Source organism: Psittacula echo, assembly GCF_963264785.1.
Source record: "Psittacula echo genome assembly, chromosome: 4".
NCBI lineage: Eukaryota > Metazoa > Chordata > Aves > Psittaciformes > Psittacidae > Psittacula > Psittacula echo.
The window spans coordinates 6,769,398-6,794,937 of NC_137738.1; the positions used below are offsets into that span (position 1 = coordinate 6,769,398).

General features: G+C 48.9%; 1 protein-coding gene across 2 annotated transcripts; it reads left to right on the top strand.

Annotated features, from left to right (window-relative positions):
* Nucleotides 1–608: 608 nt before the first annotated feature.
* ACSS1 (acyl-CoA synthetase short chain family member 1) lies at nt 609–25,250 on the top strand (the record flags this gene model as incomplete). 2 transcript variants are annotated; one of them, XM_080616262.1, is made up of 14 exons in its annotated part: nt 609–662; nt 3,676–3,772; nt 8,173–8,372; nt 10,132–10,307; nt 12,684–12,836; nt 14,530–14,677; nt 14,978–15,115; nt 16,105–16,197; nt 18,007–18,119; nt 18,929–19,055; nt 19,721–19,848; nt 21,351–21,414; nt 22,491–22,609; nt 23,047–25,249. In XM_080616262.1, the coding sequence occupies 14 exons, from the start codon at nt 650–652 to the stop codon at nt 23,218–23,220; spliced, it is 1,743 nt and encodes a 580-aa protein (XP_080472388.1). In that variant the 3' UTR covers nt 23,221–25,249. The 2 variants fall into 2 exon arrangements, with proteins under 2 accessions (XP_080472388.1, XP_080472387.1); XM_080616261.1 differs by lacking the exon at nt 609–662 and adding an exon at nt 1,859–2,165 and having other exon boundaries at nt 23,047–25,250.
* Between the last annotated feature and the right edge of the window lie 290 nt (nt 25,251–25,540).

A 25,540-nucleotide genomic window follows, 5' to 3' on the forward strand; every position in this document is an offset into this window, starting at 1 on the left:
GGGTGCTGCAGCTGCCGGGACACGGGATGATGAGCACCGCCCTGGCACTTGGGACTGGAACCAGCACCGGCAGCATGACCACTGGCACTGCCCGTACGGAGACTGGTGCAAGGCTCATCTCTGAGCGGTCGGGACCTGCACTGACATCACCAGTTTGCGGGTGGGCACAGCACGATCTGAGGACTGGGACCAGTGCTTTGACTGGGAGCAGAACTCCTTGTCCTGGGACTGTCTCACCAGGACTGTTCCACAGAGCCTGGGACTGTCACAGTGTGGAGCTGGGCACTGCACTGATGGGACCAGCGCCAGAATCAGCACATCAGCCTGGGGCTGGGCATTGCATGGCACTGGGACTGGCAGCGGAGTCACCCCCAGAACTGCTGGCTTCCGTGTTGTGTTGTAGTGCTCTGGGGCCATGATCAGCTCCAGCACCACCAGCAAGGGTCTAGTGCCCTACACTGCACTGTGAGTGCCAGCACCAGCATAGCCTGAGCTGGACATTGCACTGGGACCACCAGCACTGGGCCGGACACTGCCGGCTGGACAAGACCAGCACAGTCTCCATCCTGCCCTGCCAGGATTGGGAACAGGCACAGCAGCCTCAACTGGGCACTGCACCGGCACTACCAAAACTGCACCACGTGCAGAAATGGCTCATGCAAGTGAGTTGTAGAATCATAAGAATCTGGAAGGGACCTTAAAGCTCATCCAGTTTCAACCCCCTGCCATGGGCAGGGACACCTTCCACTAGAGCAGGCAGCTCCAAGCCCTGTCCAACTTGGCCTTGAACACTACCAGGAGTGGGGCAGCCACAGCTTCTCTGGGCAACCTGTGCCAAAGGCCTCAGCACCTTCATAGGGAAGAATTTCTTCCTAATGTCTCATCTCAATCTCCCCTCTGTCAGGTTAAAGCCATTCCCCCTTGTCCTGTCCCTACAGGCCCTTGTCAAAAGCCCCTCTCCAGATTTCTTGTCACCCCCTTAGGCACTGGAAGCTGCTCTAAGGTCTCCCCTTAAGGAGTCTTCTCTTCTCTAGGCTGAACAAGCCCAGCTCTCTCAGCCTGTCTCCAGAGCAGAGCTGCTCCAGCCCTCACAGCATCTCCGTGGACTCTCGACTCATTCCAACAGCTCCACATCCCTGTGAATGTGATACCAAAGCCAGGAGCTCCACGTTGTGGTAATGAGGATGCTCGCAGGGCTGCCAAGCAAAACGTGCACGTGTGTCCACTTAGAGAGACTTGCCCCGTTTGGAGCAGAGGTGGTACAGGGGTATGATGTGGCAGTGCATGAGGGCACAATATGCTTGCCACGTACCCAGGTGCACAACCACTATCTGTGCACGAGGGTTGGGCATGTTTAAGGCCCGTGCTGCTGCTGTGCTGACTCCGGTGTCAGTGTCCTAGCGCATGTCCAGGGCTGTGTGTACACAGGGCTAGCTGCCTTTGGATAGGTGTCTCTGGGGTTGGAGTGTACCCATGTGAGTGCTGCAGCAGTGCCAGAGCTGTGAAGGTGCAGGCATCTCTCTTGGGATGCAGGGTGCTGCCGGGATCCTGTCAGTGCAGGGGTGTCTCTGTGTATGGAATGTTCCTAGGGATGCCCCGGGTGTGGGGTGCTCCAGGAGCCACATGTGTTCAGGGTTGTCTCTGAGTGCAGGGTGCACCCAGGGCTGTCTCTTGGTGTGGGATGCGCCCAGGGGTGCGGGATGCTCTCAGGGCTGTCTTGTCATGCTCCCGTCCTGGTTCGGGGCTGTCGCGGGTCCGTGGATGGGTGGGAGCTCACGGAGCCGCCCCGCCGGTGCAGCCCCTCCCCGCGGGCGGTCCGTGCCTGGGCGGTGCCGGGGCCGCGGTCAGGGCTGTGCCCATGGCGCTGGCGGCGGCCCGAGTGCGGGTGCTGCGCGCCCTCCGCCGCCCCGTCCCACCGGGACGGGTCCCGGTCCAGGTCGCGGTCGCCGCCCGGCGCTGCTGTAGCGGTGACAGCGGCGGTGCCGGGGCGCTGCCGCCCGGTGGGTACCGGCTTTGGCAGGAGCGGGCGGCCCGGGACCCCGCCGCGTTCTGGGCGGAGGTGGCGCGGGACGCGCTGCGCTGGGACTGCCCGTTCCACACGGCCCGCGGTGCCGGACCGCCCGCTGCCGTGCGCTGGTTCCTCGGCGGCCGCCTCAACGTCTCCGGTAAGGCCCCGGCGGTAGGCACCGGGGGTCCGCGGCGCCCGGGACGAGGCAGTCCCAGCACGAACACGGGCTGGGTGGGGAATGAATGGAGCAGCCCTGAGAAGGGCTTGGGGTGTTGGCCAGTCAGAAGCTCTCCATGACCCGGCAGTGTGCGAGGCGCTGGCACAGGGTGCCCAGAGAAGCTGTGGCTGCACCATCCTTGGCAGTGTTCAAGGCCAGGTTGGACGGGGCTTGGAGCAACCTGGTCTAGTTGTTAATGTCCCGTAAGTGTCCCGGCCCGTGGCAGGGAGTTGGAACTGGATGAGCTTCGTATTAACATGGCCTAAGAAATGGCTATATCTCCTTTTTTTTTTATAGTATTGCTGCTGAAAAAATGAAGACTTTCATCAGCTGAAGGGAGCTTTTCACATTGTTGAATTTGACAGTTGTTCTTGTAATGAAATGTGTTGAATTCTGAGGGACTTCTCACCCTGTGCACCTTTAGGAGCTCATTCACACTCTTTGTGTGGTTACATAAATCAGCTGTGACCACAGACCAGCCTCAGCTGACTCCCAGGCTGCAGGTTACTTAAACTCAGGCAGCTTTTATTGCACTTTATTTATCTGGGGAAAAGCAACAAACTCCTTTCCCTCCAGTATTACATTTCCAGGAAATACGATCTGAAACTCAGCACTTGTTGTTAAGGTTTTTTTTTTTTTGAGTTATGCAGCCACATGCATGACTGGTTTTCCATAGTTGTCTATAGAAACAGAATAACTTGGAAGAACATAAGGAGGGAGTGTAGTTTGGGCTTGGAGTTAAGACTTTAACCTCTAACCTTCGGGCAAGTTGCTACTGGACATGCAGGCAGGTTTTTGCTCTGTCTCCCTAAGTCCACTTGAGCTTGTCTTACCCTCAGAAGGTAATTTTATACCTTCAAGTTTTAGGAGGTGTAGGACACAGCTGGAGCCATGTTCACTTTTCCCAAGTGCCCGGTAATGTGTAGATGTCTGTGCGCTTACCCTAGATCCCAAAGGTTTTGGTATTTTCATCTCTTCTGTTATATCCTGGAATTAAAACGTTTCACCTGAGCTTTTAATTAGAAAACTCCAATGAGATGAGCTGAGGAGGAGAGCCTGTGGGATTGATGGAGTGCAGAGCTGCTCTGGGGAGCACAAACCATCAAGAGTGTCTTTTGTGCTGCTGAGAGCAGTGGAGAGGTTTGGGCTGGTTTCAGCTTAAGCAGTGGAACTAAGCTGAGCTGAATCAGCTGAGGCCCCTCATCAGGAGGCCATCCCTAAGGCAGCTGAACACCAATTTAGTATTTGTAGTATTGGCATACTACAGGTATGGCAAAGGAGAGCTTTGCCAGTGCTACAAATGCTATCACTTCCATAACTGAGTGTGTAGTTAGCTAGCTAATGAGTGATGTTTCATCTTAGGCTAGCTTGCTGTTAGGCTTGACCAAGCTAAGTTTACGGAGCACCTTGCATATGACCAGGCTTTGTTTAAACCTCTGTTTTCTTACAGTAAATTGCTTGGATCAACATGTCGAAAAGTCCCCCAACAGAGTAGCTTTGATCTGGGAGAGAGATGAGCCTGGCACTGCAGTGCATGTCACCTACAGGTATGGCACCTTCTCATGGGGCTTCATGATGCTTGGCAGTGGGGTGGGGAGAAGAGACCTGTGTCAGACTCTCCTTTCTTCCAAGATAATCACAGCATTGGACACGCAGCCCCAGTGCTGTGGCTCAGATTGAGATCTGGCATCATCTTGTTCCTCTTCCCCATCCTCAGTGCAGTTTAGAGCAACCTTGAGGCTGCTCTGCATGATGCTGACTTGTAATTGCTGTTATAGGTTGTAGGATTTGTTAGAATATGGCAGTTTTCAAGGATATTTCTCTTCTCCCTGCTATGTGCCCTCCCTCAGGAGACAGGCATGCCTGCCAAAATGCAATTTACATCATCTGTTTCTCTAGTCAGAGTTAAAGGTTTCCCAGACTTGTATGTTCCTCAGTGTGTGTTTAGGGAGCCAAATGTTTGATCTGCTGGATTAGAAAGCACAGGAGACACAGGAAGTCTTGGTAGCTAACTCTTTAGGGGACCTAAACTCTGGTATCTGGCACAGATGTGCCCCTTTCCTTAGGATCTGTATGTGCTGTTGATGGGACAACAGCTTTAAAGTCAAGCTCTAGGAAGGTAAAGACTTTCTTTTGGCCACTGCCTTATGGACCTGGGCTGGGAGGTGTCCAGGGCTTATGTTCAGAGAGGTACAAGGGACTGTTGTTTTGCATTATCTCCTTTGCAAAGCTTGCTGCCGTGAGCTGTTTGTGCTTATAGATAAGGCCTGGGTGGCATAAGGAAGGACCTGGCTGCTGGCGTGGGCACTCCCCCTTCTCCTCTGGGGAGAAAACAGTTGAGTGCTGGCCCCATTCCCATCACTGCAGAGGAAGGAGGTGGCTGTGCAGGAAAAGGGCTGGAACAGGCATCCTCCTCCCTGAGGAAGGAGAAAGCTTCAATCAGTGGGACCTCCTCTATGCACTGGCAAGACAGTGCATTGGAAAGTGCTGTCCCAGCTTGCTTGTCCGTGGGAGAAGTAAGAACTCCCATTTGCCTCTGCTGCCCCACACTAACTGCCTGCTGACAGTGGGTGAAGGGCTGGTGGGGCTGTGCCATTGGTCAGCCTACATCCCTATACCTGCTTGTCTGCAGGGTGGGTTGTGTTAACGCAGCTGGGCTTAAGTGCTCTGTTCGAGGAGAGCATTCTGAACATCTCCTTGTTGGCAAGGGTACACAAAGCCATGAGTGAAACATTTCAGTTTTGCTTGAGTGGTGATTGCTGCATCACAACCTCAGTTGTGATCATCTTTTTCACTGCTGAGTTTCCTCCTGTCTCTCCAGCTGATGCAACTCAGCCTTCGGGGGGAAAAAAGCTCCACTTGTGCTTACTCTGTCTCTGGGTTTCATTTTTATCAAGTAGAAATTCAGCTAAGCTTCCAGTTACGTCCACTTTTGAATGGGAAGGTGGGAGACTTGGTTTTTTTTCCTGCTTTTGTGTTAACAGGGCTTGCAGCTCTCCTGGGACTTAGTGGCTGCAGTCAGCAAGTGGGGACAGATCATGCCAATCTGTTATCAAGAGGTCTGGCTCTCCAGAGGCTAAACCACCATGAAGTCATTGGTAGGCAGTGGTGAAGCAGCAGTTAAGCCCCAGGAATGTGCTGCAGTGATCAGCCAGCTGGATTTATTGGCAGAAGGATCCAACCCAGCTGGGAGTGCTTTGTCCTGCTCTGTGGGTGTTGTCAGGGCCCAGGAGCTTTGAAATCTTCCAGAGGAATTCCTCGAAGCCTTTCTGAGCCTGGGTTTAAAGGGAACTGTATTATCAGTGCCTTGTGTAAGCAGGAGGAGTTGGTGGCTGGATGTGCTGAGTTGCAGCGTCTGTAAGCTCAGCAGCAAGGAATGTTAAAGACAGCAGCTCAAGCTATGCCAGACCTTCCCCTGTCTGACGGGGGGTTATTCTCTCTGGTGTTCCCTTGTTTAGCATGGTCTGTACAAGTTAGCTACCCGTGAGGCAGTGTTTCCGAGCACTGTAGGATCCTATGGATATTGCCAAAGGGAGCTGTGTGGAGAAGTGGGCAGCAGAACACATTAGCTAACCCCTTTTGGAAAGGGTTGCAGGCTGGGTCTCAGTGCTTTAATTTATGAATTATCTCCCTCCGGTGCAGAAAATGTTGCAGGCAGAGGGAATGTTCGAAATGCAAAACACAAAGAGAAAAGCAGAAGCTAAAGGGCCAGAAATGAGGGTCCTAAGTAGCTTTTTGTAGGGTTCTTGGGTGGGTGGGGGAGAAGCGGTTGGACATCTTTGTTCACCGCATCACAGCTATGCCTTTGGCAAGCCAAGGGGTGGTGATTCCTCAGCCTGAGAGGAAGTCATTGAAACTGTGTTAGAGATCACAGTGAAGACCTCAGCCAGGAGCCATGGGGGTTCTTACCAGGCTGTGCAATGCGGAAGGTGTTTCTCATTAGCAGCAAACTCTTTTTCCTCTTCCCAGTGTTTGCTTCCTAAGCTGAAGTTACACCTAAATCTTGCCCAGGCTTTCAGCTTTCCCCCATCCAAGGCAGCTCAGGGACTTTTCACCCTCTCACCTGAAAAAGGGCACAGAGGGTTTTCATTGTCTCGGGTTTAGGATGTCTGCAGGAAGACTGGATGACCTTCAACCAAAAACCCTCATGTTGAGTTTTATATTTTTCAGCTATTCTCAGTCATAGAATCATAGAACAGTTAGGGTTGGAAAGGACCTTAAGATTAAGACCATCAAATTCCAACCCCCCTGCCATGGGCAGGGACACCTCACACTAAACCATGCCACCCAAGGCTCTGTCCAACCTGGCCTTGAACACCACCAGGGATGGAGCATTCACAACTTCCCTGGGCAACCCATTCCAGTGCCTCACCACCCTTACAGTAAAGAATTTCTTCCTTATATCCAGTCTAAACTTCCCCTGTTTAAGTTTGAACCCGTTACCCCGTATCCTATCACTACAGTCTGTAATGAATAGTCCATCCCCAGCATCCTTATAGCCCCCCTTCAGATACTGGAAGGCTGCTATGAGGTCTCCACGCAGCCTTCTCTTCTCAAACAAACATCTCAAAGACAGCACCCATAACTCTGTGACCACAAGGTGCAGAGGCAGCCTTTGAACTCTGCTACTCACAGTAATTCATGTAGAACAGTAGCTAGGAGGTGAACTGGGAGGGTGTTGGGCTGAGAGAGGCCCAAATCTGTTTGGTTTGGGGTTTTTTTTCTGTTGTGTTGTTTTTAGCTCCACTAACCTGTTTGGGACATTTGACCTGAATTTTCAAATCATTTCAGCTTCATCCAAATGATGGTTCCAGGAAATAAACTGGTCGCTGCCAGAAATACTCAATCCAGCAGGGACATCAAAGACCTTGGCTTGTGCTGAGCCTCCTAAGCAGGCGCTGCCAGATCTCATATATAGCATTGAAGGTATTAGGAAAAAGTCTAGAAACACTTTCCAATAGGCTGCTTTCTGATTTTTTTTTTTGATGTACAAGGAACTGGCTTCCTGTGTTTAGAAAGCTGCAGGCTGTCTCGCTGTGGGAAAAGATTAGCATCAGGCTTCTAGGGGCAATGTTCCTGCCAGGCATCCCTGATGTACATCAGAGAGATGCTGTGTGTTGGTGATGGGTTTACAGTTGTTGTTCCAGTCCACGTCCTGGGCTGCACCCCCAGAGCATGACCAGCAGGTCGAGGGAGGGGATTCTCCCCTTCTACTCTGCTCTGGTGAGACCCCCCCTGCAGTCCTGTGCCCAGCTCTGGGGCAACAACACAAGAGGGATGTGGTGAGGCCCTGGCAAAGGTTGCCCAGAGAAGCTGTGGCTGCCCCATCCCTGGCAGTGCTCAAGGCCAGGTTGGACAGGGCTTGGAGCAACCTGCTCTAGTGGAAGGTGTTCCTGCCCATGGCAGGGGGTTGGAACTGGGTGAGCTTTAAGGTCCCTTCCAACCCAAACCAGTCCATGAAATGTGTTTTTCACCCTTGCGCTTTAAAAAGAAGCTACCGGTTGTAAAACACTTCCAGAAGTTCCCCAACATAAACAGTGCTGGGAGTTGTGGGACAGTGCTTCCATTTCATCTTGTGTTGATCCCACAGGAGTTTCCAGTAGCTTTTGACTGACCCTTATAGGTGAAAAAGTCATCAAGGATGGCTAAATGGACTAAACTGACTCCTGGAGGCAGCAGGACAGCCACTGACTTGCGGGCTGCTTTACCCACACCAGAGCCTGGCTTGTCCTTCTGCAGCCAGCGTGGCTCTCTGCTCCCCTTTTCTTTTCTCTCTGATGGCAGAAGCAGCTTCTTTAAGATGCCAAAGCTGATGTGCCCTATACTGCTGATATGACAGGATCTGGATGGGGTTGTGACCCTCACTCAGTTCAAGTTCATCCTTTTTTTGCTCCCTGGTGTGAATCAGGTTGTGCATTAACATGACAGCATTGCTTCCATGCCACAGGGAACTCCTGGATCTGACCTGCCGTCTTGCCAACACCCTGAAGAAATATGGGATACAGAAAGGGGACAGAGTGGCCATCTATATGTCCGTGTCCCCCTTGGCAGTGGCAGCCATGCTGGCTTGTGCCAGGATTGGTGCCATCCACACTGTGGTCTTTGCTGGATTCAGCGCGGATTCCTTGGCCGGGAGGATCGTGGACTGTAAGTAGATGCGGACCTGGGAGCAAACCCCACTGAACAGTGCTCCACAACATACCCCGATTCCATGTTTTCTTAGCAGAAAGTGGTTCGTTCTCAGCTGGTGGGACAGTACACCCTCCCTTCTCCTTAGTGGCAGCAGCAGCATCCTCTGACCTTAAAATACTTTATAAGTTGCTTAACATTTGGTCTGTGCTGGGTTGCTGCCAGGCAGGAGCGAAGTTGGAGGGAAAACCAGAGCTTAGGAATGGGGCCTGATTTGTTCTTTCACAGTGCAATTGCAGTGTTCCTTTGATACTCCTGCACAGTGCTAATTCCGCAGCCTCGACTGGCACTATGATTTATGGGTAGCACTGGAAGTGTTGGCAGCCTGCCCCCTGCTCTGTTAGCCTTTGTATCTACAGGCAGAGCTGTTCTTAGCCCAAAGCACTTGCAGGGTGATTAGGTAAAAAGCAATACTAAATATACCAGCAGAAGAACAAAATAGCAAGTATGTTCTAGCAGTCACATCAGTTTCTTTATAGGTAGTGTGAGTTAATAAGTCTTACAGCAATTTTCATGCTTTCGTTCCCTGTTTAGGTAGAAGTAAGGTGTAGAAAGCAAGTACGTGTTTTAGTTCTCCCTCACTTTAGGCCTCTTGTTTGGAGGCAATGGGCTAAAGAGCTGTTTCTCTGCAGCCACAGTTCTTGCAATAATGTAGTGTGGCTCAATAGGAAGTGCTCTGCAAGATCACTGCTGTGTGCTCTGACTTCCAGGAGGTTTCTCCTCAAGACCCATATGAGTTTTAGAAGGCTACAGGTGTCTCTGAGCAGGGAAATGCCTCCGAGAGGCCGCTGAGTTTGGTGCTCTTCAGTTTGCAATGGACATTTATCATAGAATCCCAGACTGATTTGGGTTGGAAGGGCCCTTAAAGCTCATCCAGTTCCAACCCCCTGCCATGGGCAGGGACACCTTCCACTAGACCAGGTTGCTCCAGCCTGGCCTTGAACACTGCCAGGGATGGGGCAGCCACAGCTTCTCTGGGCACCCTGTGCCAGGGCCTCAGCACCCTCACAGGGAAGAATTTCTTCCTAATGTCTCATCTCAATCTCCCCTCTGTCAGGTTAAAGCCATTCCCCCTTGTCGTGTCCCTACAGGACCTTGTCAAAAGCCCCTCTCCAGCCTTCCTGCAGCCCCTTTAGGCACGGGAAGCTGCTCTGAGGTCTTCCCTTAAGGAGTCTTCTCTTCTCCAGGCTGAACAAGCCCAGCTCTCTCAACCTGTCTCCAGAGCAGAGCTTCTCCAGCCCTTGGAGCATCTCCATGGCCGCCTCTGGACTCACTCCAGCAGGTCTCTGGAGCCCCAGAGAGACGATGAACAAGGGGCAAAGGTGCTTGCTCACTAAGATCATAGGAAGTCTTGCCCTATTTTCAGTGTGTGAGTTGTTAGGCTAAAGCAACAGTCAGTATTCACTGTAACAAGTAGTTGGGAAGAAACTGCTCTGTATGTCTGCATTGGAGTGGACTGGTGGGGACAGAGTATAACAGTTACCATTGAAGTGTTTAGGAAGATTGGACTGACAGCTTTCAAAAGTGTTATAGCTGGAGCGGACCCTGGTCTCAAGTTTTAAAGTGTTTTTTTCAGTGACTGGCTGGTTTTAACGGGTAGAATTTCCAGGTGCTTGTCACACATGTTGTCCTATACATCATCCCCAAAAATAATGAGAGCTGGGTGCACATATGAGCCTGGTAGACATGCTGGTGTGTCTGCTGATTCTTTCTCTAGCTGGATGCAAAGCAGTTATCACCTACAACCAGGGCATTAGGGGAGGACGGATCATAGAGCTGAAGATGACTGTGGATGAAGCTGTGAAGAGCTGTCCGAACATCAAACATGTCTTTGTGGCTCAGAGGACAGATAACAAAGTCCAGATGGGTGACCATGATATTCCACTTGACGAGGTATGTTGGTGTTTGTAAACCTTGCCTGTTTCTCGTGATGTTTCTTGAAGTGTGTGTTGTTTACTATGCTGGGGGAGAGAAATATGATGCACTAATAATAGTAGGGACCAGCTGGCGTATCCACACCAGACCTGCCAGCGATGACTGGCCCTTATGCTGCCTCTGGAGCAGGTTTTCAGTTTGTGGTGCTCTTCCCATGCTGTCACAGTACCCCGATGGGCTAATGGATACAGCTTTGTTGCAGTGACAGCATCTGCACATCCCTGCAGTCACCTTGCTCTGCAGACATCGCTCCATTGGCACTCTGGATAACTCCTTTTAGGTCTGAGTGTCGGCTAGATTATTTTTCTCTCTGTCTGTGCCTTTTGGACCAGTGTCCTGCAGATGAAAATGAGGTGCCCCTTGACGGCATTTGGGTCTCCATCCTCTAACAGATTGCCTGTACCTACAGCCTTCTAGGATTGTGAGTTGAAGAAGCTCAGTCTATGCCTGATTCATCTTAGCATGGGGATGGGGTGTGCTGCTCCATTTGGGTAATCTTGCAAACAGTGATGGGATTTAAGGAAGGAGTGTTTCCTGAGACCCACAGTGCACTGATACAATTGCTGCTGCTGTTATATTGTGTTTGGGCACTCTGTAAGGGTTTGTCATATGCACTGTTGAAAGGCAGTGCAGAAATAATCAGGCTCCTGGAAAGGCTTAAGATAGCCTGTGGATGTGATGGGAGGACAGTCATGGCTTGAGAATATTTAGAACCTGTGCTTCCTGGGGGAGAAAACAGCAATCGTTGTAATGTGTTTAGCTGGTACACATGGGACTGCAGCCTAAGGCAGAAGTAGTTTTATCGGTTTGCTGGCAGCAGTAAACAGAAGCTACTCATTGTAATGATGCCTGGAAATCACCCATCTGCAGGCAAGATATGTACTCAGGAGTCCATGTGCTGGTCACGTGAGATAGGAGCAGCTACTAGGGTAAGTTAAACACTAGAGAAGGCAGGTTTTATTCAGAATTTGTGTTACTCCTTACTCCACAAAGCATATTCCAATGATTTTCCTTGGGCTGCAAGCAGTCTGAGGTGCTTTGATGATCCAGAAGCTGAGCTGAGCCCACTGTTGGTTGTAGGGCCTGAAACATAACAAGAATTAAACCATTAATGCTGTTACTTCTGATGTTCCTGATCTTCAGAGGAGTGGTGCTTTCCAGTTCTTGTGCAATGGCTTACTGCAGAATTTAAGCTTATGTTGTAATTGAGCAATAAGAGAACTCCATCTTAGTTTCAAAAACTGACAAGTCAGCCCAAACTGGCCATGCTGAAATGTCACAATGTAATAGCTGAAATGAGAAGGAGTGCTATAATTCAGAGACTTAAGAATTCCATCTGACCCTATCAACTCTTCCTTTTTCGTTAAGCTTTATTTGTCAGGCACTTTTAAACAACTGGACCTACTATTGGTAGTGTTCACTTGTAAAAGCAGCATGTTTACAGTGTATACTTGTAATAAGGCAGTACCTAGAAATTCCTTCAAAGAGCCACCTTGTAACCCTGGCAGGAATTCACCTAGGACAGGACAGAGCTGAGAGAAGGAAGCCAGCTGGGTTTGTATTACAGTCGTACGTTGAGCATTTGGAACACAAAGTGATTATTCCAAGTTCGCACATGGATAAGAAAATTGTTCAATCTCACGGAGGTTGGAGAATTGAGGTTGGGTTGTTCTTAGAGAAGAGAAGGCTCCAGGGAGACCTTAGAGCAGCTTCCAGTGCCTAAAGGGGCCGACAAGAAAGCTGGGGAGGGGCTTTTGACAAGGGCCTGTAGGGACACGACAAGGGGGAATGGCTTTAACCTGAAAAGGGGAGATTGAGATGAGACATTAGGAAGAAATTCTTCCCTGTGAGGGTGCTGAGGCGCTGGCACAGGGTGCCCAGAGAAGCTGTGGCTGCCCCATCCCTGGCAGTGTTCAAGGCCAGGTTGGATGGGGCTTGGAGCAACCTGGTCTAGTGGAAAGTGTCCCTGCCCATGGCAGGGGATTGGATCTGGATGAGCTTTAAGGTCCCTTCCAACCCAAACCACTCTGTGATTCTATGATTATGTATGGAGCTAACCAATACTTCATCTGTAAGCATTGGGACACCTTCCATTAGACCAGGTTGCTCAAAGCCCTGTCAAAAGCCCCTCTCCAGCTTTCATGTCAGCTCCTTTAGGCACTGGGAGTTGCTCTGAGGTTTCCCCAGAGCCTTCTCTTCTCAAGGCTGAATAAGCCCAGCTCTATCAGCCTTTTTGCATAGCAGAGGTGCTCCTGCCCTCAAAACATCTCTGTGGCCTCCTCTGGACTTATTTAAGCAAAGTCTTTCTGTTATTGCCACCTTTTTTTCCCTTAGGAGATGGCCAAGGCAGCTTCTGTATGTGCTCCAGAGAGCATGGACAGTGAAGACATGCTTTTCATGCTGTATACCTCAGGCAGCACTGGGAAACCCAAAGGAATTGTTCACTCCCAGGCTGGGTACCTGCTGTATGCTGCTCTCACGCACAAGGTAAGTCAGCTGCACCCTCTGGGAAAGGTGGATTTGCTTACTTCCATTTGTCTTCTGACAGTACTAACAGTGGGCGTTGGACTGCTGAGGTTGGCTGTAGTTTGTGTTTGCTGCCCAGCTGGCTTACTGGGTCTCAACAAACTGAAAAATGGCTGAAAATGTGTAATTAATCTTCAGGATTTGTTCCTGGGGAATGTCATGCTCTGCAAATAAGAGCTTGAGTTATGAAAGGAAGGAAACCACAGGACTGCTACTTTTGCATTTAAAATGTGCTAGTGTTGCCAGCCAGCAGACATTAAAGTGATGCAGGTGAGGAAATGCAGGTATGTATGTTACTGGCGTTGGTACTGTGGATAGTACTGTAGTATTTTGCAGTGGGGTGCTAGCTCTTTTTGTTTCAGAAAGGATCTGGACTCAAACCAACCTCTTTGCTTAGCACTTGTTGTCTGAAGATCAACAGTTACTTTCATGCTCTGTGGCTGCACCTTTGCACCGCTTTTCTGTGTGATGTAGGCTAAATGTTTTAACCCCCTTTCTCATAGAAAAAGTCAAGGCACTGCTTCTTGAAGCTTCTGTTCTGAGCTCTGTGTATGAAAAGGTAACAGTGAAATGTTGAGAGAACGGGAAGATTTCCATCTGGCTGTGGTGGTATCACCCTGTTTGTCATCACCCACACCTCAGGCAGAGGTTTGCTTTCTTTAGACTGACAGAGTGGAGTTTTTAGATCTGAATGTGCAAGTGTCAGCCTTCTCTGCCTGAGGGCTATTTATTATGTCAGCTTTGCTAAGTGACAGACTAATCTCCAAGGCATCTCTTTCTCAGTCCAGAAGGTAGATCCTGCACCCCAGTGCAGAGGTGCAGGTAGGCACTGTGTGCAGCTGCAGTCCCCTTATAGGGACTTCAGAGCCTGAGAGGGAAAGCCACTTGCCAAAGTAAGGTGAGAAGCGTCTCTCCTAGGCAGAAGAATCAGACAATTTGCGTGGCCTATGGGTCTTTACACACTCATTGGGTTTTCTTTTGGTTCTGATCCACGTTCTTTTATTTAAAGCCTAAAGCTGACCCTGCCTTATGAGTCAGGACCTCTTTGCCATAAGGGAAAGGAGTTAGATTTATGGGAAGTGTTTTCCATAACAAAGACAAGATAATGTGTTCTCCAACCCTGATTTTGATGAGCAGGGTAGCAGGCAATACACTGATAGAGAGGCTGAGCAGCTAAGAACATTTCTCAGAAAACATTTTACAGGCACCTCTCAGTTCCTCCAGCTTTCTCATGCAAGTTTCTCCATCTCTCAACCAAGCTCTTGATATTGGTGAGGGGTCTGAGCCTCCAAGGCCTGCAGCTTCCCTGCAGTTCAGGGTCAGCTTTCCCACGTGTACTGCTTGGAGCAGGCAACCTTTGGTATCCAGGGCTGTAGGCTTTCGTTGCCATTTTGTTGCTCCAATCTGAGGAGCTGCTGGTACAGCTGTGCTCCCTTTATGTTTGCAAAAGCAATCAGGAGCCTGGAAGCCCTGGTACTTGTCCCTCTGACTTGCTTCCTCACCTTGGGATAGCCCTTGTGCTGCTGTGTCCTGTGTGCCTGGCTCCACTTGCCCTGTGTGCTCGCTTGCTCCCACTTGGATGTCCAGTCCAGCACCTTTAAGCTCTTTGTGCCTGCCAACAGGAAGTCAGCTGGCCTTACATTTATCTTTGCAGTATGTATTTGACTACCAGCAAGGCGATGTTTTTGGCTGTGTGGCTGACGTTGGCTGGATCACAGGACATAGCTATGTTGTATATGGACCACTCTGCAATGGAGCCACCTCTGTCCTGTTTGAAAGCACTCCAGTGTACCCTGACCCAGGTGAGGAAGTGGGGGGTAAAGGCTTGGCTAGACATAGCGGTGTGACAGAGGAGATCTAGAAACCTGTCCAATGTGACCTGCCTGTGTAGGGAAGGTAAGCTCCATTTCCTTGGAACATGTGTCTAGGACATTGAGGAACATCTGTGCATCCAGGTGAAAAGAAAATAGACAAGTTGCCATTGGTTTTGCTCTGTACTCACAGTAGTCACAGCTTTAGCTTTGCCTGTTGCCCTTCCTGCTGAGCAGTTGCAGTGGTACGTCAGTGCTGGACACATAAAGAGCCTGTTTGTGTTTTTGCAGGTCGTTACTGGGAAATGGTGGAAAGACTGAAAATTAATCAGTTTTATGGGGCACCCACGGCTATTCGCTTGCTGCTGAATTATGGAGAAGAGTGGGTGAAGAAATATGACAGATCGTCCTTGAAGACCTTGGGATCAGGTAGGGGGGGCATGCTTCATCTGAAAAAGACAGGTGGTTATAGCTGGTGAAATGAGGGTACCAGAGGAGCTTGGCTGACCACATGGGATGTGCCTTAAAACAGAAGGTAAAGAAGGCTCGCTGTCTGGCTTTTCAGATGTTTTCTCAGCAGAAGGAGAACAAGCTGAAGTTGGGGCTGTTTGACCTTACTGTGATTGTCTGTTTCCTAGCTTATTTTGCAGGATCACACTCTGCTAAAATGATTTATCCAGTGGTAAATAATGTCATTGCATTTAACTGGCATAGGTGACCCAAGCAGCATTTTCCTGCATTATCGAGGATTCTAGAGGTTCTTATACATGACCTGCATTGATTAGTTACTTTCAGAGATATTTATTGGTTCTGTTTTGGACTTTCTGGGAAAAAACAGACCTCAATTACATGAGCCCACTGCAGTCCTGTGCACATCCCAGGCAAAAGCTGTAAGATTGGTTTGGGTTGGGAGAGCCCTTAAAGCTCATCCAGTTCCAACCCCCTGCCATGGGCAGGGACACCTTCCACTAGACCAGGTTGCTCCAAGTCCCATCCAACCTGGCCTTGAACACTGCCAGGGATGGGGCAGCCACAGCTTCTCTGGGCACCCTGTGCCAGGGCCTCAGCACCTTCACAGGGAAGTTTCTTCCTAATGTCTCATCTCAATCTCCCCTCTGTCAGGTTAAAGCCATTCCCCCTTGTCCTGACCCTACAGGCCCTTGTCAAAAGCCCCTCTCCAGCTTTCTTGTTGGCACCTTTAGGCACTGGAAGCTGCTCTAAAGTGTCCCTGGAGCCTTCTCTTCTCCAGGCTGAACAAGCCCAGCTCTCTCAACCTGTCTCCATAGCAGAGGGGCTCCAGCCCTCAGAGCATCTTCTTTAAGCTTCTTTAAGCATTGTGCTTAAAGATCACGATCAGCTTGCACACCACAGGGGAGAATGAACTGCCTCAGGCTGCTTCCTTATTTATTTTGGTCTAGTGGGAGAGCCCATCAACAACGAAGCTTGGCACTGGTTCTACCATGTGGTGGGAGAAGGACGCTGCACCCTCGTGGACACGTGGTGGCAGACAGGTAAATGGCATCCTTGGGACATGGGAGATCCTGACCTCTGGCAGGTTGCTGGTGGGTACTGAAAGATTAATACAGTTCGGTTTGATCCAACAAGTCTGTCAAAACCCTACCGGCTTTTTGATCAGCTTTCGAAGGTCCCTGGTGAGTTTCAGCACATAATAGCAATGTAGAAACATGCAAAAGCAATAGTAATGTTGGGTTTTTTCTTCTCCCCTATAAATGCTCTTTGATAGGTTGAATGCTGGGAGATCTCAATGGGTTCTAGAAACAGGAGGCAGAGATTGAATTCCTGAGCAAAGCTGTGAGTGGGCAGCTTGAATTGGAAACCTTGTTTTCAATTATTTCTCCAGATGTACTGGTGTTGATGAGGTCTTATCATGAAAATGCACTTACAGCACCATGAAGCCACAGTCCCCACTTAGGTGTGCTTTGTTTCCCATCCTGGGAATGGTCAGGAGAAGGTGAAAAACTAAGCTGTGTAGTCAAAGGGACCTGTTGCAATGGCTCTGGTGGGTTGGGAAGGAGTGAGGGGAGGCTTTGTTGGCTCTGCATCGGGGGATAGGGGACAGGGATTGTCAACCAGCAGGGCTGCCTGGGAGCAGCTCTTCCCAGGAGTAAAGTACTGGGCTGTAGTTGCTTTGGCCTTGGAGCTTTGATGCCCTAAAAAAGTGTGTTTCTGTTTTGGTAACATGTTTCTCCCAGCTGGCCCTGTTTAAAATTGGTCTTTACCATGCAAATAATCTTTAAATCCCTCTTGCCACCATGCAGCTCCCTCTGGATTGTGACTTCACCTCCTTACGTGCTTCCAAGCCAAACCAGCCTGTACTTCTATGACTATGATTTGTAGAGCCATGTTTTTAAAAGCCTAATGCACCTATGTTTTTGTTCCTCTCTTGTGTTTGTGAATTAGTTTTAGAATAGAAAAGATCTGATTAAGGTTGGAATCTGATTTAATGTTCATCCCAGCAGGAATGGAAAAAGGATAATTAAATGGTTCAGTTTTAAATAGAAGATAAGCTCAGCCTGCCTGTTAGCAGTTGGTTGATGTCATCCTCTGTAATAAAAGTAATTTAGACTCCTGAATGCATTGTAACCTGAGATAGCTGTAAAAACAGCACTGAGAGATAAATCCCCTGACATAAGCCATAGAATCCCAGACTGGTTTGGGTTGGAAGGGACCTTAAAACTCATCCAGTTCCAACCCCCTGCCATGGGCAGGGACACCTTCCACTAGACCAGGTTGCTCCAAGCCCCTGTGTCCAACCTGGCCTTGAACACTGCCAGGGATGGGGCAGCCACAGCTTCTCTGGGCACCCTGTGCCAGCGCCTCAGCACCCTCACAGGGAAGAATTTCTTCCTAATGTCTCATCTCAATCTCCCCTCTGTCAGGTTAAAGCCATTCCCCCTTGTCCTGTCCCTACAGGCCCTTGTCAAAAGCCCCTCTCCAGGTTTCTTGTCAGCCCCTTTAGGCACTGGAAGCTGCTCTGAGGTCTCCCTGGAGCTTCTCTCCTCCCAGCTGAACAAGCCCGGCTCTCTCAGCCTGTCATGCTTATAGTTCCCCTGTAAAATCACATCTGGGATAGGAAATCAGGCTGGTGAGTGCTGTCCCAGCTCATGAAGAGCTCTTAGTTTAGCAGGTCCTTGGTGCTTTCAGATGGCTGTGCTACTTGGTGTTGTGTAATTCCTTCCCAGTGGCTTTTCCTTGCGAGGTGGCTTCACTAATCTATTCTTTAACTAAGAAGAGTTGTCATTTGCTTTCATCCAGCACTGGATGGACCCCACATATTTTGTTTTTCATTATTCTTCCAGAAACTGGTGGCATCTGCATTGCCCCACGGCCTTCAGAGGAGCAAGCAGAGATCGTTCCGGCTATGGCCATGAGACCTTTCTTTGGGATTGTACCTGTGCTGATGGATGAGAATGTGAGTTGAGGTTGGGCTGGGTGCCCAAAGAAGCTGCTATGGGCTTCTGCCTTAATCACCTTTCTGGTGGCAGAGGAGCAGCATCCAAGAGGATGTTTGTTCCTCCATTAAAATGGTAGAATGTATTGAGCGTATCTCAGATGTCCGTATGGATTGCCAACAGGGCATTGCAAACTGTCTGCAAATCTCTAGAGGGGTATTTGCATTTTCAGTACCAGTTTTTGGTCTTTTACTGCTTCTGATTAATTGCTGTTGCTTCCATGTATGAGAGAGGTAAGAAGACACACAGCTCCTGGGAACTAGGGAGCTGGACAGTTGAAACAGTGTGTGCAGTACCCAGTAGCATGGCAAGACTGGAGCAGCCAGCAGGACTGGTGGAGTTTTCCAAGGAAACTGCAAGGCATGAGGCCCTGCAGTCTGTGGCAAACCTGGTGCTGGTCTGTAAAGCTCCATCTGCATTCCAGTGCTCTCTTAAACAGCAAGACACATAATCTCCCTCATGTACCTTTTGGTAAGGGAATGTCGCAGTTAACAGAAGTGGAAGGCAGGGGTCCAGGCATCTTCTGGCTTCTTGGCACATCTTTGCTGGTATTGCCCTCCAGAGGATCACAGGACTCGCTTCTCTTTTAGTCTGATCTGCTGTACTGCTGGCTTCAAGGGGTGAGGAAGGCACGATACAGACAGTGCCATAGTAGCTCCATGGGTGGATTAATATTCTCCACTGTGGCTCTTGCCAGATTGATGCCACAGAAGCCCTCACTATTCCTGTTTGGTTCACCTGATCATCTTTCCTGTGCTTGAACCTGCAGGGAAAGGTTATTGAGGGCAATGATGTGTCCGGCGCGCTCTGCATTGCCCATCCATGGCCTGGCATGGCAAGAACAATCTATGGAGATCATCAGCGGTTTGTTGATGCCTATTTCAAAGCCTACCCAGGTAAGGGGAGTGCCAGGGGAAGGCAGTTTGCACTCCAGTTATAAGCACACTGAATGTTTGCAGCAGCACTTCATGATGTTCGTGCGCCAGCTAGGTCTGGGTTCCTTAGGGCTGTGTGTCCCATGCTCCAAGCCCACACTGATGGTCTGAGCTAGTTTTGACCTTTCTAGCTGTCTAAAGGGATTTTGTTTTTCTTTCTTAGAAAATTTAAATTTAATTTTTAATCCAAAAACCTTTTCTTTGGGGCCACTTCTGTCCCCAGATATGCCAATATTAGGCCCTTGTCAAAAGCCCGTCTCTAGCTTTCTTGTTGATGCCCCTGGAAGCTGCTCTAAGTTTTTCACAGAGACTTCTCTTCTCCAGGTTGAACAAGCTCAGCTCTTTCAGCCTGTCTCAGAGCAGAGGTGCCCCATTTGATTTTGTCCATCTTGGCAGAGATCTGAGCTCATGCTGCTCATGTGCTTACTAGGAGCCAGCGCAGGCCAGGCAGAGCAGATAAAGGCTGGGGAGGTGGGAAATGGTGTGTGTGGCTTAGGAGGCCCCACGAGCTGCCTGGTCCACCTAAGCCACTTGCCATCCTAGAGCACAGCCTGTTCTGTGTCAGAGCTCAAAGTACCAGGCTGGCACACTTCCAGCTGCTGAGCAGCACCGTGTCTTTGCTGTAGGTTACTACTTCACAGGAGATGGTGCTTACAGGACCGAGAAAGGCTATTACCAGATAACGGGGCGCATGGATGATGTCATCAACATCAGTGGACACAGGCTCGGGACGGCTGAGATAGAAGATGCAATGGTAAGTTCTAAGCAGGTAGAGGTATCTTCACAGGACATATCTGTGGAGCAAGGTGGTCCTTTCAAAGAAGCTGATGAATTGAAACAAGCACAGGGTCTCTTGCCTTCCGACCCCTACCCCTGCATACACATAGCTTGATGCATCATGAATAGCAAAAGGGAACAGCTCCCATATTATGGAAACAGCGACTGGGGAAGTGAGAGCAGAGTTACGCCATGGGCAGTCATTGCAGTCAAACTGTCAGGGCTGTGCTTCCTCTCAGTGATCTCCTGTTGCAGTTGTCATTTTGGATGCTGGTGGAGTCTCTGTAAGGGCTTGTCTCTCCTGTTTGTTCCTTCCCCTCTGCTAACAACCAACCTCTCGTTCCCACATCTGTGGTTCTTGCTTGTTTGAACTAGCTGAGTAATGGCTGAGAACTCAGCAGTGTATGAAGTAACCTCAGTTCATGTCAGCTGCAAAGCCAGCCTGTCATTTTGAGAGAAAATAATATTAGTTCAGGGAATTGAAAACAAAAAGTCCTCGAGCATTCATCTTCAAAGCTTGACCTGAATATTTATTCCTGTATTATGTGCCTTGCCTGCAAATGGCACTTAAATGTAACACTCGATAAAACCCAAGCTCTGTTTGCATGTTACACAGTATCCTACTTTCTCCTCTGTCATTTTGTGTCTCTGTGGGTTTCTGATCGTAGATGTAGGATCCGTCTCCCACTCTATTTATGTTTATGTATGTGTATATACAAATAACATTTATATGCTTAGATTGCTCTATGATGTTTTCTTTCACATTTAATTTAGGATAGCATAATCCAGTCTTTGGTGTGGGATTCAGATTTGTGATTTCTTCCAGTCTGTACACCCAAACTGTCTCCTTGCTGCAGAGAATATGAAGTTAAACTCTGAAGTGTGACAGAATAAATCACTCTTGTGTAGCATAATAATAACAATATGCATTTGGCAAAACAACCCTTCTCCCTTGTGGGGAGGTGAGGAAGCCTGATTGTTTCTGCCTCCTGGTGTGCTTTGGGCACTTACAAACATTGGCCAAATGTGGACTGTGATGTTGGCAGCTTTGCTTCTGCTCTGCTGGCAACAGCTCCGTGAGGCACAGAGCAACGCAGAACTGGTTTTGCTTGTGATTTAGCCATGGCCAGCCACCGCTTGGGACCAAGGCCATGCACACACAAGAATCACAGGCAGAGAAAGAGAAAGCCAGTTTTCAGCCGGTGCGCGTTCAGCTTGGTGTGCAGTGGGCTTAGCAGTGTGTGTAGAAGGGCTTATTCGTATGTTTAAAAGCAGGGCCATCCCGGAGATGTGGCCATGGCCGTGGCCACCAGCTGACCACACAGCAGGAAGGTAGCATGCAGTTTTCCTGTTGTGCTTCCAGCAGGATCTGCTGAGGGGAGGGTGAGATAGAGCAAGGTGTTCTGTTCCTAGAGCAGACTCTGCAGGGTTTGAAGCAGTTGTTATGCTCTGTGTATTTTTGTTTCCTTTCTTATGAAGGCTGATCATCCTGAGGTCCCTGAGACAGCTGTGATTGGGTATCCACACAAGATCAAGGGTGAAGGTATGTGAAAAGCAGTGTCCTGATGTGACACCTATGGATGCTTTCCTTAGTTTCTAACCTGAGATGTGTGTTAAAGAGGTGTCTAGGGAATGGGAGGGCAGTTATCCTTAGGTTGCCTAGCATTGCAGCCACAGGAGGCAAAGCCAGCAGTGAAACTAACTGCATGTTCCTAAGCTGGACTCAGGTCTCTCTCGTGAGACCTCACTTGGAGTACTGTGTACAGTTCTGGTGTCCTCAACATAAAAAGGACATGGAACTGTTGGAACAAGTCCAGAGGAGGGCCACGAGGATGATCAGGGGACTGGAGCACCTCCCGTGTGAAGACAGGCTGAGAAAGTTGGGGCTGTTCAGCCTGGAGAAGAGAAGGCTGCGTGGAGACCTCATAGCAGCCTTCCAGTATCTGAAGGGGGCCTACATGGATGCTGGGGATGGACTATTCATCAGGGACTGTAGTGATAGGACAAGGGGTAACAGGTTAAAACTTAAAACAGGGGAAGTTTAGATGGAATATAAGGAGAAAGTTCTTTACTGTTAGGGTGGTGAGGCACTGGAATGCACTGCCCAAGGAAGTTGTGAATGCTCCATCCCTGGTGGTGTTCAAGGCCAGGTTGGACAAAGCCTTGGGTGACATGGTTTAGTGTGAGGTGACCCTGCCCATGGCAGGGGAGTTGGAACTAGATGATCTTAAGGTCCTTTCCAACCCTAACTATTCTGTGATTCTATGATTACTCCCTAAACTGTTTTCACACATGCTGCTTATATATGTGGTAGAGCTTCCTTTAAAAGGATTGTGCTCAGAGATATCCCTTAGTGATTGGTGTTGGCCAGCTTTTGATCACAATGACACTTTGGTCATTTATGTTGAGTTGTCATTGTCACAGTTGCCAAGGCTGGGCCATCATTTGAAGACTGGAGACTGACTCCCTTCTCTAAACAGGATCTATGGTTTTCTTGGCAGTCCCTAGATTGTGCATAGGGGTGATTTGAAACCTGCCTTGGCATTCAAATGAGCATCCCTGGTCTTACCAGCCAGGATCTAATATGAGCTATGTGGCTTCTGCTTGTTTGCCTTCCAGGTGCCTTTGCTTTCATAGTGCTAAAGGAGCAGACAGACAATACAGACCGCATCAAAGAAGAGCTCAAAACCATAGTGGCTTCTAAGATAGCAAAATATGCTGTGCCTGACCACATTCTGGTAAGTGGGAGACTGTAACTCTGGTACCAGGGGCAGGAATGGTTGCACTGAGCAAGCCTCACCTTCCTGCCTGCAGTGCTGCTGTGGTCCCTCTCTGGAGGGAGGAAGAAGCAGAAAACCAGAAATAGCTGGAGGGATCCCCAGGTAGGGTAGGGCAGATGCAGTGGTCTGCATGTGCTCTTCCTCTATGCCTGAGCATCAGCAGTGACACAGAGGGTGGCTGGAATATTACAGCTGCTTTTTGGTGGGGCTGTTACAAGAGCCTGCTTTAGATCTACCATGAGACTGCTCCATTTGTGCTAAACAACCCTTTAAATAGCATGTACAGAGAGTGTTGAAAGCACTGTGCTTGGCAAGAGCTCTGGCAGGCTTAGGACAGTTCAGCCAATCTTCCTTGTTATTTCCAGCAGGACCCAGGTTCTTTCCCTTCTCTGCAGGTGGTGAAACGTCTTCCTAAAACCCGATCAGGGAAGATCATGAGAAGGCTGCTGAGGAAAGTAGTCACTGACCACTCAAGCAACATAGGAGATGTCACCACACTTGATGATCCAAGTGTTATCAAGGAGATACTGGATGCTTACCAGAAATACAAGGAGAAAAACTCCTCCTAACAGGCAGCTCTGGAATCTCTCCTCTGGAAATGTGGAAGGTCTCAGATAGCAAGGCAAATGACATAGTTCTCTCTTGTTTTCTATTTTTATTTTTTTATGAACCCCTGTTCCTTCCAGGGGAACAGGATTTTCCACTCCCCAAGAAATGGATGCTGAGATGCACAGAGCTAGGAGCAATCTGCGGCTTTTCACAGTGAACTCCCTTTCATTGCTTTTAGGGCTGCTGCAGAGCAGCCGCTGGTGGTTTCCATTAGCTATGAACTGATTTAATACTAGCTGAAGCAAGACGCAGACGTTCATGTTTCTCATTTTAATGTTACTCTACAGGGAAATGTTTTTATACAATACTTTTGCTGATTTAAAAGAAGCCCTGAAATGCACGGCTTCCGTTTTCCTTTCAGCTGTGATACCTGAGTCCAAGTAGCTGTATTTCACTGCAGCTGTGGTGCCTTTTCAGCAATGCTGGGTATTCCAGTAGATGTTTCACCTGTGCTATTAGGGAAATGAGAAGGACCTGGCTAGTCTGATAATTCTTTCTTGTATTTACCCAGATGTTCTAATACCTCATCCTGCTTTGCTGATAAGGATTCATTCCCACCACTCTATGTCTTGGGACTGGCCAGAGATGGTGAGCCTGTGTCCTTTCATGTCCCACCTAGGCAACCCAGCACTAGCACTTCCAGCTGCAAAACTGAGCCACTAAGTCTGCTGCTGGACTCCCTGCATGTCCTCAATGCATTACCAATTGCACAGGAAGGGTCTAATTCCACATGGTTTTATTCTGCTTTGAGAAACTGAGATCACTAACTTGGCTTTTAAAGTAACTCTTCCTCATTGGTGATGACAACTGGATTGAGGTTGTCCCCTGTGGTTCACTTCTGCATATAAGAATTGGTGGTCTGCAACTGGGAAATCTTTGTTGCCAGTTGGTGCTTTGTGTAGGTGCCTTTGTTTCTTTAAGTCGCTGTGAAAAGGGACAACGTTTGCTTTGAAGCATTGGGAAACAAGTCCTGAAGTGCTTGAGAGAGATTTGACGCTGCAAGGTGTGCTGGAGAGTTCACTGTGACTTGTCAGGCTGTGTAATTTCTGCTTCAACAAAGACAGGAACCCAGTTTGGAGGTAGGTTGGTTCTCCTCTCAGAAGTTATGAGTTAATGCTTATTGTTGCAGTAATCAGCAGGCTGCCATGCTGATCTTCCAAAGAACCAAGTGCCAGGTGGGAACCCACAAACTGCACAATCCACAAGAAAGAAGTGCCTCTTAGATGCCTTAGAAAGTGATACCATTCCAGACCAGCAACCTCAGAATAGCAGGGAACAATAACCTTTGCCTTTCATATACTTTCAAAATTGCAACTAATATATTAAGTGGTTTATTTCTGCATTCATTTTATGATGGACACATTTTGACTGAACTACTTATATTTGGGCTGTTCAGAAGAATTTGCTAGTAGGTCTGCTGCCCTCTAGTAAGCTACTGAAGGTCATGGAGAAGCCTGTAGGTGATGGATGTCTTTGAGACTTCTGCCACTGCTAAATTTGGTTTAAGCTGGCTGAGGGGTTTGGAGTGGCTGGAGGGGCCATGGCGCATGGCACACTGTGGCTGGGGTCACTCCAGACTTTGCAGTCCTGCTTCTTTCTCAGGTGACAGTCTGCTTAGTTTCATGGAGCTGTGTTTTGACCTCATAGTAATAGTCAGAATTGCCAGGTTTTGCCCTATTTTTCCAGGGTCAACTTATTGCTGGATTTAAGTGGAGCAGCACTGCCTTTTCCAGGGGGACTGTGTACTGGAAAGACAATCCGTGCACCTACTGAAGGCAGGAAGGAAATGGATAGATGGTCTGGTAGGATGGGGAGAAGAGGGGTGGTGAGGTTTTAGAAGGGGGAAGTCCATCTTTCTAGAGATGAGGGGTGTGTTGCATGGTCTAATGTTAAGCCTTTAATTTGATCAATTTGTACTCATGCTTTAAACACATTTATTTTCCTTGACCAAAACCAGTTTCTTCAATGATCTCTGTATTCATATTTTCATTAAAGGAAATACTTTTCTTTGTGTGATGGGTTGGCTTTGTCTTGTAGGTGTCTGGCCTCCCATGCCTCAAAGAGTCTGGGACTTTCTCAGTTCTTTGGTCTTGCTTCTGCTTGTCCTGACTATTTTAGTCTGCCAAAGGAGACTGAGGGTAGGATGAGTCATCTTGTGGACCAAACTGTTGTTTTGCTTTGCTCTGAACAGTAGCTCACAGGAAGTGAGTTACTACCAGAAAACTTCCGCTGCGTAACAACTCCAAGTTGAAGTAGTGTTTGCATATCAATAAGCTCCAT